General features: G+C 37.7%; 1 protein-coding gene across 4 annotated transcripts in view; it reads left to right on the top strand.

Annotated features, from left to right (window-relative positions):
- The window catches only part of DENND1B (DENN domain containing 1B), a 244,789-nt gene that overhangs the window by 128,098 nt on the left and 101,893 nt on the right, over positions 1-14,798 (top strand). For 3 of the 4 annotated variants that reach the window (XM_073356747.1, XM_073356749.1, XM_073356750.1), the window contains 3 exons: positions 2,512-2,571; positions 4,418-4,471; positions 8,592-8,702. In XM_073356747.1, coding sequence (XP_073212848.1) covers positions 2,512-2,571; positions 4,418-4,471; positions 8,592-8,702 — 225 coding nt within the window. The remainder of the gene's footprint in view (positions 1-2,511; positions 2,572-4,417; positions 4,472-8,591; positions 8,703-14,798) is intronic. The other variant, XM_073356748.1, reaches the window with a different exon arrangement.

The following is a 14,798-nucleotide window of genomic DNA, read 5'->3' as shown; positions in this document are numbered from 1 at the left end:
CCTATTTTATGATTTATATTAATCTTCTAAAAGGACATCCAGTCTTGATTTAGAGTCACTGAGAGATAGAGAATCTACCACTTAGTACTTGTGCCAATGGTTAATCAACCTTACTGTTGAAAATTTGTGCCAAATTTCTAATTTGAATTTGTCTGGCTTGAGCTTCCAGCTGTTGGTTCTTGTTATATCTTTCTCTGATAGATTGAAGTAATTTAGTACCTAGTATTTCTGCCCATACTGTAATCAAGTTACCTCTCACTCTTCTTCCTGCCCCTAAACTAAAGAGATTGAGCTCTTTGTCTTTCATTTTATCCAGCCCTCAAATAATTTTTATGGCTCTCAAATGTTTCAACATCGTCAAAATATTTCAAATTATTTTAAAGAGAACAACCAAGTGGAATATATTTTTTTGTAGTATTGTATTGCAAAAGTATTGCAATTTACATTCTTCCTATTTAAAATTTCTACTGTAGTCACAATTGGATATAGCAAACTTCTTCATTGCCTCTCTTACCTCTTGAGAATTGCTACTGTTCTCCTTTACAGTTGTTGCATTTCATCTTAGAGAGATTGCCAGTGTTAAAATATGTTCCATGATACTTTAAAGGGGATGGGGCTTTGTCTGGCCAGCAGCAAGAAAGGGATCATGGCTTCTCCTATGGGTTCCCCTCTCCTTTGGGTTAAGAGGATGGAGGGAAGAGGTGGGATTAGCTAAACTGTGGGCTGACTGGAAGGGAAGCTGTTCCTTTGGCCATCATCCCCTGCGTGTCTGGGGGAAGGAGAGAGTACTGTGCTAAACAATTTTTGCTTTGGAATCCATTTAGATGAAAGGTACTTATATAAATGCAGACCCAATGCCAAGTGTTGGGCTGCAAATAAAGACAGGAAGTGGTGTGGAACCAAATTTTAGGACCTGTAACAAATAAACATATGGACTAAATCAGTCAAACTGTGTGAGAAGTTCTTGCTGAACTTGATCTAGAGCCATGTGCCCTAGTAACTGGCACTGTTGCAGGACTCCAGAAACTGTTTTAGTCTGCAGCCTGGCTTACATTTTTATGTCTGTTTGTTATGTCCCTTTCTCCCATATTGTAAGTGGCAAGGTCTTAAACTGTGGATGCTAATAGATTTAAAGTTAAGTTATAGTCTGAAAAATGACTATAAAAATGGCACTATGGAATTCCCTGTTGACTGTCCCTGAGTGGGTCTAGATCAAATTTCTTGGTGCAGAAGTAAAAAGATGCTGACAGTTGGAAAAAACTCCACAAACTCATCCTGGGATGTGGAAGCCAAGCTGTGGTCTTTCCGTCTCGCACATCAGCACTAGTTAAAAAAAAAAAAAAAGATTCTTCAGATGGCACTTACCATATCAAAGCATTCTGTTGATATGTGAGCCATACTGGAATCCAGGTCACACACTCTCAGACTCTGTTTACAACGCCCTTCAGCCGTACTGCTGAGGTGTCAGCTGCAGAGCTCACTAAAACACGGCATGCAAACTGCTCCACATGGATGCTACTGGTGCAAACTAAAAAGTACCTAGTTTGTGTTAACATCCTGTTTTGGAAGCACTACATTACTGTGAAGTAAACATCTTTTAGTTTGCACCGGCAGCATCTACACAAGGCAGCTAGCACGTCACGCTTCGTGAGCTCTGCAGTTCACACTCTGTTTGTCACTGTGGTGCCGTGTAGACAAGCCCTTTGATGTTTTGGCCCTGTGTAGCTAACAGGAATAAAAAGTAATAATGGTTCACTTTTGTCAGAAATGTTAGCCAGTTGTGGTCTGAATATACACGGGTAACAAATCTGATGAGTGAGTTACCCGTCTGATTATTACCACACTTCAAGCCTGTCCATTCCCCTGATTACATGTACATTGGAGTGTGTGAGTCATAAAGCTGCACCTCTAGATAGAGCTTTATTCGGGGGGTGGTAGAAAGTTATGGACTCTTACTGATACCTATACTTCAACTGCACTGAGATGCTTTTATATCACAGTGTGACTGCTTTGATGCTAAGGAGGTGAAATCAGAACTGTCCAACCAAGGAAATTTGTTTCAATATATGGAACCCAGGCATGGGTGATGTCATCATTAATTGTTAAAAAACTAAAGTCTAACTCCTAGGTAGATATAGCACACAACATAATGAGATTTTCTACTCCATCAACCAACAAAAATACAAAAAACCCCAATCTTTAACTTTGCTTAATCACCCTGCAGATACATTTTATGCCCTGCCATTTTATTCATGGCTATTATGCATTCTCTGTTGATCTGTTATATTATTCTAGCTAATTATATTCAACAAATGAGTCTTGCATTGTTATGTAGAAGGTCAGAACCTGAAATTCTACTGATTAAGTCATTCAGCATTTTCATTCTTCTAAAAAGATTATCGCATATGAAATCTTTGCCCCAGTTCCATTTATAGTTAAAATGTTATGAATCAGATGTAATTTTTTGGTTTAAAAAACAAAATGTTCGATTTTTCTCTCATGTTGCATAAGAATCAAGAGATGTTTTTTGCAAGTGAGCAAGTTCTGAAAAATCAGCCGTACCTAGTATCGGTGAGTTTAAAAGAACTGGCTACCTAAATCCTACCGATGAAAGAAATAATTACTTGCCAGATGATGTCTCTGTTGATTTCAGGATGTTCATATATGGTCTTTTGGAAAATGATTATTCTGTGGTTTTCTAGTCTTAAAAACCCAATCTTTATTAATATATTTCTGTTTATACTAACCTTATTTTAAAACTGCAGTATGTGTGAATTATAATCCGACTACAAAAGCAAAACACAATTTAAAATGGAATAAATATCCTACATTTAATCTCACTGCCACTTTTTAAATAGTAGAAGCATGACAGTGGCCAGTACTGGTTAATTTCATACCTATTACAAGATCTTGTGTGTCTCCCTAAGAGACCTCATAATACGTTGCAGTACTTGGAGTATAAATTATTTCCACTGGAAATACAGTAAAACCTCAGAGTTACCAACACCTCAGGAATGGAGGTTGTTCATAACTCTGAACAAAACGGTATGGTGGTTCTTTCAAAGGTTTACAACTGAACATTGGCTCAATACAGCTTTGAAACTTTACTATGCTGAAGAAAAAATGCTGTTTTTAACCATCTTAATTTAAATGAAACAAGCACAGAAACCGTTTACTTACCTTGTCAAATCTATTTTTTTAAACTTTCCCTTTATTTTTTTTAGTAGTGTACATTTAACACTATACTGTACGGTATTTGCTTTTTTTTTTTTTTTTTTTTGTCTCTGCTGCCTGATTTTGTACTCCCGGTTCCAAATGAGGTGTGTGGTTGACTGGTCAGTACATAACTCTGGTGTCCATAACTCTGAGGTTCTGCTGTAGCAAATCATGGCTCTGGTGTCTGGCAGTAGTGGGTGATGGCTTCCCATAGCACATCTCTGCTGTTCTGATCATTGAACTGATTATTTCTCTGTTAAAATTATGAACAGTTAGAAAATCATTGATTGTTTCACTTCTAAGTTACTACTGAATAATATTCTGTGGCCTTAAATACTGTGTGTGCGTGTGGCAGTGAGGGAGGAGAAAATAATTCAATGTTTGGTATAAACAGAAAACAGAGGACTTTTTCATTGATCTGGGTGTATTCTTGGTCTTAGCAATTGGAAAAATAATTTTCTTTGTCTTTCATAAATATATTAATGCACATCTGTACCTTGGTTTATTTATTATGCACAGGGCACAGTGTTCATGTAATGCATTGTTTTTTGTATAGCTAGTGTTTGGACTTTTTAGCTCATGTGAAATAAACTAATTATTGTTAAGGGGAAAATGTTCTTTAAGTCCATCAATCTGGCGCAGTAAGATCTTCCTACATGCATATAGTAAATAGCAATAATAAATTACATTAGCTATACTAAAATTTTTATATACTTTTATATACTTCATCATGTTCTAGTTAATCTTTTTAAAGTTTGATGAGAGATACATTTGATTTTTATATTGGTGGTTCAAATATCTATATGTAGGTATAGATATAAATCTATAGATCGATATAAACAGAGGCAGTTATTTTAAATTGTAGAGTACATGCTCACTAAGAAAATGGGATAAATAAAGTTTTTTCTCCTACAAGATTTAGGCTAGGACACTAATGATATGTTAAACTAATTGAACCAAATTCATTCCTTGTCTAAGTATTGAAGTCACTGGATTAATGTAAATTAGTGAATTACATCTGTACTGAGTTTAATCTGGTCTGTATTTAAATCCTGACTCATGCTTAACCTTTAAATATATAAAGTTGTATAAGGTTGTTTTGGTCTGCTTTATTTTATCTCTCACACACACTCTCTCTCTCTCTCTTAGTCTCTTTCCACACAAAATATTAATTTTGTTTTCCCTCCACCCCATTGATTAGCATTCGTACTTCATTACTCCTGATGTAACTGGATTGCCAACAATCCCAGAAAGTGTAAGTATGTTTGTTTGTTTTTAAATATCTAACCAGCAGTGTTAACCTTATTCGATGGGTGTGGCTGAATTCAATTAGTAATTATGGTCTATAGCTGGGCCTACAAAGTTAGAGCCATATACTGCTTTCCACAGCAGATCTCATACTGGTGTCAATCGGAGGTTTTTACAAAGAATGAGGGGAGAATACAGCCTTTGTCTAATTACAGAATCTTTAGTTAGTGAAAGAACTACTGCACTGAGCATCATCCAGTGATAAAAAATTATACAAGGTATTTTTATGGCTACCATTTCTGTACATTGTTTGATCATTTGCACATTCAGTTACTCAATTTGTGTGTGCATTTATGGTAATTATGTATAGAAATCATGCCTGCCACTTATGCACCTGAGTTATTTGAATATCTGGCCCCCCAGAATTGCATATTTAAGTTCCAGAATTAACATCCCATTGAGATGAATGGAAGCAATTTATTTTTCTGAGTGCTGTTGTTGCAAGCTACCTAAGACACACGGGTTCACATTTGGAAGGTCATCTTGACAGCTCTAATGGTTAAAAGATTTTTCTTAGTTTAAATGAAGGTTTGCATTATACAGAATTCAAATATGTGATGGAGGCCAGATAAATACATTAAGCAGGCTGCAAATGTAGTGTCTGTGATCTTCAAGTGTGTGCTTGACTACATGTTTAATAGCTAGCCATTGAAAGCGTAGCTTATTTAAATAGCCCACCTTCTTTAAATCTTGCATTTAAATGTGGGATCAAGGGCATTCATGCTATAGCTGGCCATTTGCTACAGTTTTGAAATTATATCATCTTCCCCTCCTGCCCAGAAAATTAAGTCTGCATGGTGGCATGAAGAAATTATGTGATGCACATAGCAGAATATTGATTCACTGAAGTATTCAGATCTGTGCCTGTGGTTGATAGATGCTGTGGTTGTTGTGAAAGTGATGCGGTATACTTTTATACAGTTCACAGGAAGGAAAGGAAATGGAAGTAGAGGCGCCTGTCTCTACCATCTCTTTCCCACTGATTCCATTTGTAACTGTGTGTCCCATCCTTTCAGTCTGAGAAGAAGTAATAAGATGCTGTGATTTTACATGGGGAGTAAATAGATGGGGGCAAACCGTAGTAAATTAATAATAAACTGTAGTCCACTAATTCTTTGCTGTGAAGCTTAAAATATTGCAATGAACACTTACTTTTAAAATATAAATAAATCTGACATTTTTAGCAAAAATAAATAAATCTACATAGCAATGTAGAGTGCTTTACTGAAGTGAAGAGCTAGATGTACCTTTTGACTTTTCTGCAGCTTTAGCAACACAGAACCGCGATATAAATAAGATGCTATGCGTCCTTCGTAATTTAGAATCAATCCAGTTGTTATGGCACACATCTCTCAGATGGGATATTAACATGCTGTTCAAAGAGCCACGGTTCCTTTCTCCACACAACAATTTGGGTCCTAGCAGCCCCTACCTTCATCTCGTTCATCAGCTCTGAGCCCTGATGCCCCAGGGCCAGGGATTACTTTGTAGGCCTTCTCCTGGCATTTATGCAGTATGCCCCAATTTATGTGAAATTGGGCCCTACACAGTTGCATCCACATGCTTTGAAAATGTCAAGGCTTCACCTTGCAATTTTTACTCACTCTCCTTTCTCTACCCCATGCCCCAAAGTACAATCACAAGGGAGAAGGTGACCATTCTTACCCAAGCAAAATGTAAACAAATATTTATTTATTTAAGGTTTATTTGTAGTATTAGCCCAGTTCTGGTGAACAGGAATTTCCCCTCTCTCTTTCCAGCCCGGTGCAGTCTGGAAGTAATCTTGTTCCTGCTACCCCTTAGAGGAGGTGATTGTGTTTGGCATCTTTGTCATATGAAGGGAGGTAATGGCAGAGGGACTCAGCATCTTCTCTAAACGCCCCAGGATATTGAGGGCACAGGACCTGTGGGCCAACCAGTAGAGCTGAGAGTAACATTAATCATCATGCCCCTGCTCTTTTTGGCATTGTGAGAACCTGGCAGGGTAGCACACTCTGATGTCATAGCTAGACCAAGGGACAAATTCTACAGGTGTGGAATTGTAGGAAACCTGGAGTAGGGGGGAAGGTTTGACCATACAATTGGTTGGTGGTGATGGAATGTGAGATGGACTTCAGGAAGAAACTCTACCTGCACTCTGAGCCCCTTGGCTGGCCAGTGATAGCTGCTTTCCTGTTCAGTTTAGGACCTATGAAATTAAGACTCATCATCCCTGACCATGCAATCTGAGACTCCCCCTCTCCCTCCGTAATTAGTGAACCATGAGGTCAGACGCTGGGCCACACTATCCGTAGAGGCTGGAGAAACCTAACTGACAGCTGTGAGTCCCATTTGGGTTCCTTGTCCCCACCAAACATGGTGTACCCTAAACCGTGGGATTCAGCCCATTATGGAGTAAATGGTTACCCTGTATAGGTACTGCCAATGGGCAGCTGTCTAGTCAGATCCATTCTACCATTTCACATTAATAAAAATACTAGTAGCTGAAAGCCCGTACTGTTACAAAGGTGTAATACATAAAGTCATGCATATAAAAGCTGAAAATTTCTGAGAACGTTGACAGTGACAGACCACAAATCCCAGGTAGTGGTGGTGTGTGTGATTGTGTTGATTTTCATTTGGTGGGGGTGGGGTTGTTCTGGAGATTTGTGTTGTTTCGTGCAGCTGGCAGATCAGAAGTGTGTACTACAGTGAGGGGTTATATATATTTGTAGTTACTGTATGTGCTGGTTCTGTTGTTGTGTGCGTTATTCTACAGAACAATGGCATCTGGGTCAAATAATCCACCATCTGTGTAGTCTCCTTCAGACAACCAAAGATATTGTTGTGTGCATATTAGCTGTAGAGTAAGGCTAATGATTGGTTGAGTTACCACTGATATCACAATGGTCTAGGACAGAGGTTCTCAAACTTTTGTACTGGTGACCCCTTTCACATAGCAAGCCTACGAGTGCAACCCTCCCCCCCTTTATAAATTAAAAACACTTCTTAATCTATTTAACACTATTATAAATGTTGGAGGCAAAGCGGGGTTTGGGGTGGAGGTTGATAGCTCCCGACCCCCCATGTAATAACCTCATGACCGCCTGAGGTGTCCCGACACCCAGTTTGAGAACCCCTGGTCTAGGAATCTTGGCATAGTATACGTACATGCCTTACCAGCTGGATGCCACATGGGAATAATTTGTCAAGTCAAAATGGCTGAGAACTTAAAAATTTGACAATAACAGACCAAGAATCCCAGTGATGAATGAACCTGGTGATATTCTTAACAAGAAGTGCCCTTAGCAACACTGGTAGCTGTTCCCAGTGCTTCACACCGACTCAACAGACATTTTAGGCTTCAGAGTGACATATAGAGTGACATATCTGGAATCTTCTTATACGGATTAAACTTCTTGGTTTATGCATTAATGAGGAGGAATTTACTAACGAGACAAAGTGAGTGAGGTTATCTCTTTTACTGGGCCAACTTCTGTTGGTGAGAGAGACAAGCTTTCAAGCTTACAGAAATTGGTCTAATAAAAGATATTACCTCCCCCACCTTTTCTCTCTAATATCCTGGGACCAAGATGGCTACAACAACACTGCATACAACGAGGAATTTACTAGTTAAATTTATTAGGGTTGGTATTAAGTCTTTGTGAATGCTTTTGTATATATTTTACAAAGTAATGCATTTTAAAAAATTGTAATGTATAGTCACCTAGGGCCCATGATGCATTCATACTAAAAACCCAAAATATAAATAAAAATGAATAGCTGTTTTAAACAGAACTAGCACATATTATTCCAAAGTTTCCATGTTTCCAAATTTATTGAAAATACAAAGTTCCCCTCCACCTAGAAGGATAATTAAACATACAAAATGAAGAGATGATCTTAAAGTTAATTTTACTTTGTGTTTAAAATGGCAAGGAATTGTATGAATGCAGATATTTAATGAACAGACACGTTTCTCTGGCAGGATTGATTTTCATTTGTATTGTAAGAAATTTTATAAATAATGTAAAAATGTTCCAATCAATTACTGTTGTTAATATATGTTAACATTTTTATTTAAACAGAGAAATCTTACTGAATATTTTGTTGCTGTGGATGTGAACAACATGATGCAACTTTATGCCAGTATGTTGCATGAGAGACGAATCATTATTACCTCTAGCAAACTAAGCACTGTAAGTACTTCACACATCTCCTTTTAAGTAGAATATATTGAGCACTTCATAAAAAGACCTACAGACCTCTGCAGATTTAGATATGTTCCATGTGTACTTGTAAGACAATATCTACATACTTTTTTGATATATGGTTTTAATCTGGCTCTTGAAGTACCAAAGTCTGATTTATATAAGACCTACTCAGATACATTAAGTCAGGTTAATTATTTTTTCTTATCAGGAGATGAGAGTTCTTTAACTCTCCAGAGTTCATTTCTGTGCCTGCTCCCTATAAAGAATTCTTAAGGGCTATTATAAGATCTTTATTATTCACTTGTGGCTTATTCCATTGGAGCTACTTGAAGGAAATCAAGGGGCCATGATAATAGCTGCTATCCTAACCAGGTAATAGGTAGATTCATCTTTGTTGCAGAGTAGTGGTTTGGGGTATATACTGTAATAGCTCTGATTTGGAACAGCTCTTGTGGCTGATAATAATTTACAACTCAAAATAGCATTTTTATTACAGGTTTTAGGGTACTGCCCACATTGAACTGTTTTTCCTTATGTCAATGGGAAAATGAAAGAATGTCTATATTTGGTTACAAAAACATATCTAAATATTCAGATATTCTTTTGTTTTAAACTTTGAGATTTTCTTATAGTTTGATGCAAGCTTGAGAGGTTAACTCAGGTTGCAAGTGACTATAATTTTACAAACCAATTTGTGTCATAGTATATATTTGTCATTTAGTAGCTTTAATCTTTTGTTAAAACTCAATCACAGAAAATCCTTTTATTTCTTTTAAGTAGTGCTGTATAAAGCCTTTTGTCTGACACATTTTCCATAGTAGTAATTCAACATTACTAACTTTACTGAAGAGTAAACGAACAGTTTTGTTTGGGAGTAGGATTTAGATGCAATTTTAAAAACACAATTTGGAGCAACTTTTCAGAGGGATATAGATGTACTATTATGTTTCTAAAAACAAATTTCTATATTATGTAATATTTTTTGAGAACTCAGAGAATATATGGTATATAAAGAGTAATTTAAATTCCATTGAGCCAAAAATGTTGTGTGGGAAAAACCCTGTGTTGCCAAAGGATGCTAGTAAGTAGCAGCAGTTCCTACAATTAAAAAAGAAAAAGAAAACATCACAAGTCCCCAAATATACAATTTGTGTGGCTGCTGCATTGTGCAGAGTCCCACATGACTTTAGTGGGTCTTAATGCAAGCACATCAGTTCGCATGCCACAAGGTGCAGGAGCAGAGCCAAGCTAAATAACCCATAAATAGTTTGATCTTGAATGAGTGATGTGCAGCTTTTAGAAAGCAGTTGATGATGTAAGTACTGTAAGCTTGCAAAAAAAGATTCTTCTATTTAAATCCCAGTGCCTTTGACTTTTAAAAGCTAGATCTTCTCCGTTAAATTCAGACTAGGCTAGAATCACCCATTTCACGCATACAGTCCAATAGTTATTTCAGTTTATCTAAAATGCATCCATCAAGAGTAGTGCATGTACAAAACTTATCAATAAAAGATAAGCAATAAACAGTTTAAACTGATGTTCAAATGCAGAAGTCCTCCCAGCCTCCCCTACCCTAAACCAACATTTCACATCATCAGCTTCCCATCACTTCACGCATCCTTCCTCCCTGAAAAAGCCTAGGAGAATAGACGAGCATCACACCATGAACAACAAATTTGGACTTTGTCAAACCGTGAGGGAAGAGAATTCTAAAATGATTGCTCCTTCACAGAAAACATCTTGATCCTCACCTTCTAGGCTGGCCAAACTCTGACCTATATTCTGAAGTCCAGAGGGGTTGGGCAATAGGTAGCATTAAGCCATCTTTGCAACTCACCAATCCAGCTGCATGCTTGGTCCCTGATAAGAGATATAATAGCCATAAGGGTCCAGTAAATAGCCCCAGTGCTGCTGTAGGAGAAGAGATGTGTAGGATGTGTGGGGTTCCTTATGCCCCTATAAGAATCCTGTATTAGTCAGTTAAGCCAGGTTTAAGTCTGCTTTGTCCTGGAAAGCTTAATGGGATGTATAATCGGACCTGTTTTTGCTTCTAGCTCCCTCCCGTTTAAGACCAGGGCTGTTAGCCTTAGTATCTCAGTTGATCTCAACGGCATAGTAAGACACTGTGACCAAGGAACCTCTTAGTGCCAACTGGCAAGGGGCACGTAGGAGCTACAGGAATCTCCTGAGTTTGATATGAACATTCTAGTTCACCAAAGAATGTCATGTGAGGTCTCAAATAAAAGCCAGTGTCACGTGCATCATCAGTATCATTGTGAAATGCATGTGCAAATGTTGTGCAAGAAATGTATGTGTATATATACAGAAAATATGTTCTTAATGTCTGTGTCTAGGAACTGGTCAGCAGCAGAGGTGAGAAACAGATTCTCTGTCAGACAACAGATGTATTTCCATCTATCTTTTTACATGTAAATTGAGTATGGTCTTGTTCACAATGGGTCTCCTATCACCAGTCTGAACTGAATGCAAATGAAGGATTGTGAGCACTTCAGAAAGAAACTAACTGAGGTAGAGGGGGAGAGAACCTTATCTTGAGGTGCTCTTCAAAGGTTTGCTGTATTATATTTGGGGGGCAAAGAAAACACCCCTGTCGTCCTTCACTGAGAAACTAAATGTGCAATGAGTTTGCTTCATGACAAAGGGGTCTCAGCCAGAATTGGTTGAAAACACTGTAGGGAACTTTGGGTGAAATAAACTTCTTTAGACAGTAGGTTAACCTGTTACTTTGAATTTAGTTTCTAGAAAATGAATCATGATTTTGTTTTATATGTAATCATTTGTTTCTAATATTTTTACTCTCTATCACTTGGATCTCCGTTTTCTTATAATAAACTTATTCTTGTTTTCATTATAAATGTATTTAAGTGCTTTGGTACTAAGTGATGATTCTGAGTTGAAACTTGCATGCTGGTGTACTATTCCTTGGGGAACTGCAGGCCTGATAATTTTGTGAGTGTTTAGTGGATGAACCCTCAGGGATTGGTGTATGCCCGTTGCTACCTGTACAGGGAGAACAAGGCCTGTGGGGGTCTGGAAGGGCTGGGCAGCTGTATTCTGAACTATCTGAAGTTTCTGATCAGTTTTAAGATGCAGCCCCATAAAAATTGCGTTGCAATAATCCACTAGTGAAGTGACATAGATACTATGGTGGAATCTTCACCAGAAAGAAAATGTTGCAATCTCTCGACCAACTATAGGTGAAAAGATATTCATGTCCAGATAGTAATTGAGACCATCCCAAAACAGCTTAAGATACAATAAAATCCACAAGGTGTCAACCCGAATAACAGATTTCAGACAAATTCCCATGAATGATGGAGCTGATATCACTTCCTCAGTTTCTTCTGGTTATTTTTCCCAACCTACCAACAATATCAGAGTCTTAACTGGATTAAATTTTAGTCAGCTAGCCCATTTCCAAGGCATAGTACTGGCAAAGACAATGTTCCCTCTAAATTTTCTTTGTATTGAGTGGGCTATAAACTCCATTGAGTGTTACATTTTTGTCTTTGGGCAAGCTTACAATTTATTATTAAGGACAAAAAAAAAAAAGAGAGAGAGAGAGAGAGAAATCCCTCACAGAACTATGTGAGAGTATACAAAATGGATGGCAATTGCTTTTTAGAAAGATTACATTCTAGTGTATAAGTGAGTATTTCAGGACTGTTTAAAGTATGGATTATGTAAATATGTAGTTAAGGACTTGAAAACATGTGTACTACGATAGGGTATCATGTATATGTGTGTCCAGGAAGTTTTAAAGACATGTATTATTGTGGAGTAGTGTGCCAATAGTTGGACATTCAGTTGGAATGCTTGAGACCTTCTTTCACATCTAGTAGCAATGACACCCATGATTAAGTTATGAGCTGTTGCTAATAATAATTTTGTTCAGGATTCTTAAATTTAATCATTAAACTTAGGATCATAGATGAAACTAAAAATACCACATTTGGCATTTGTTGGTACTCTGGATAACTGTACTCACAAACAAAATTGATTTTTGCCATCTTCAAGCAGTAATTAATAATAATACAAGAAAGGAAAACAGTCTCATAACTGATATTTGAAAATTGGCTACTGTAATTGTTACCTAAGATATTTTAGGAACATCTGTGTCACGTTCAGGAGCCTCAGCCCTCGAGAGAGCCATCTTACCATCTCCTCCTAGGAGCCCCTATCTCCCCCAACCCAACTCCTTATCCCTCCCTGTTGCGCTGAGAAGTGGGTGCTGAGATGCCCTGTCCTGCCAAGGGGGGGGGGTAAGCCCATCTGCTACCTACATCCTATTTCTGCAAGTGCTGCTCATTGGGGGTAACTTTTCTTTCTTGCTGTCCCTCGCTGTCCTGGGATTTTCCCCTCTGCCACTCTCAGGCAGCACATCTCCCTCTTTCTTAACCGTGGCTCCTACCCTGTCCCTGATTTTACCTATCTGCCTCTCTCTTTTCTCTGCTTGCACCTGTTTGACTCCCCTGCACATACAATCTGACTTCCCTACATAAATTCAGGCCATCCCTCCCTTCCAATTTGCTCTCTCTGCACTCTGGTATCCCCCATTAATATCAGGGAGCCAATTTTAGTTCTGAGTGAGGGAAGAGTCAGCAGTGGCTTCAGCAGATGTTACTGAGCATGCTCAGATTGCCCAACCAGGATCAATAACAGCAAAGTAGCAAATCATGGCAGGGAGCAGTTTGTGCCGCTACACCACCTGTGCTTCCAGCAATGTGATATATGGTGGATACAAAACAGTTGCTTGGCTGTGCATATGTGCAGTTTCCAGGGAATGTTGGGCAAAGGACTTGGTAAATTGGTCAACTGCACTAGTGAGGTCTGATAAAATAGAGATGTAGAGTTGAGGGTCACTGACATAAGACTTCAGTACACATTGCCTCCCCATCTCCCATAACAGCCTCTCATACAAATTGAACAGGACTGCTGGTAGAATTACTTACTGCTGTACTTTACTGTTTTTTTTTTATATATATATAATCACTCTTCTAAATTATTCTATCAAAACTATTTTCAATAGTTAAGAATGATTAAATTTGCTTTTTGGTATGATTAATACATTGCTTCATTAAAATGATTGACTGCTGGATTTAAATATGCATGTGTCTTAATAAAAATATTCCAAATAAACAAACAGTCTCTATTTGAGTGATGTGTATGCTAGATTTAGTTCTCTTGGCTATTGCATGTATAAAATAGTATTTTGTTGACTGTGCTGAAAAGGTATCCTTTTGATATTTCTAAATTAAAGTTTGATTCTTAAGCAGATTTATCTTTCAAAGGTAGTGATATCAGATGCATTTTATTGTTAAGGGAGTTGTCCCTTATTTTGGGGGTTAACTTAATACCAAGTGTTTATGACAGTTCATGAAGACTGGGTTGTGATGTCACTTTCGAGTTATCAGCTCTGTTTCGGTTCACTATCTCAGGGCAGTAAGGACGGATAACAAAAGGCATAATTCAAGGCTTCGCTCAATCTCTCCTTACCCTTCTTTTGTGGGGGATGCAAAATTACTTGAATATATCTGTAAAAAAATTCTTTTAAGTCTAGGACTTCTCTGCTATAAATTTGATGTGTTTGTTGTATTCAAGATAAAGGACTGGCCCTGACATGAAAGCAAGAGAAAAATACGATATTGCATTTATAAAGAAGGTTTACTTTGAGGGAGGGAGTATACAGAAGAGAAGGTTGAATCATTAAGTTATCAATTAGCCTTTTTAATTGGTGATTGTACCACTTGCATTTTTAATCTAATTTGTTCAAATAGGTTTAATGCAGTGAGACGCTTGCATTTCATTCCCAACCAAGCAGGTTTCTGTTTTGTATGCATCTTTTCATAATTGCAACTCTGTTTAATCTTTTGCATGTTTCTATAAACTGATTTGCAAGGGTTATTCCTCTATTTTTAAAAACTCCCTCTGCTTGAATTTTAATAGCAATCTGCATGGTGAGCACAAAAAGGTGTAGGTGGAAACTTCCCTGTACTCAATTCTATTATAGCTTCATGGTCATTATTTGCCCTAGCTGTTGACTCTTTTACTGGTACAGCT

The sequence above is a fragment of the Lepidochelys kempii genome, chromosome 8 (assembly GCF_965140265.1).
Source record: "Lepidochelys kempii isolate rLepKem1 chromosome 8, rLepKem1.hap2, whole genome shotgun sequence".
NCBI classification, from domain to species: Eukaryota; Metazoa; Chordata; order Testudines; family Cheloniidae; genus Lepidochelys; species Lepidochelys kempii.
The sequence above is the reverse complement of the archived record's forward strand: the minus strand, read 5'-3'. Positions and strand labels throughout refer to the sequence as shown.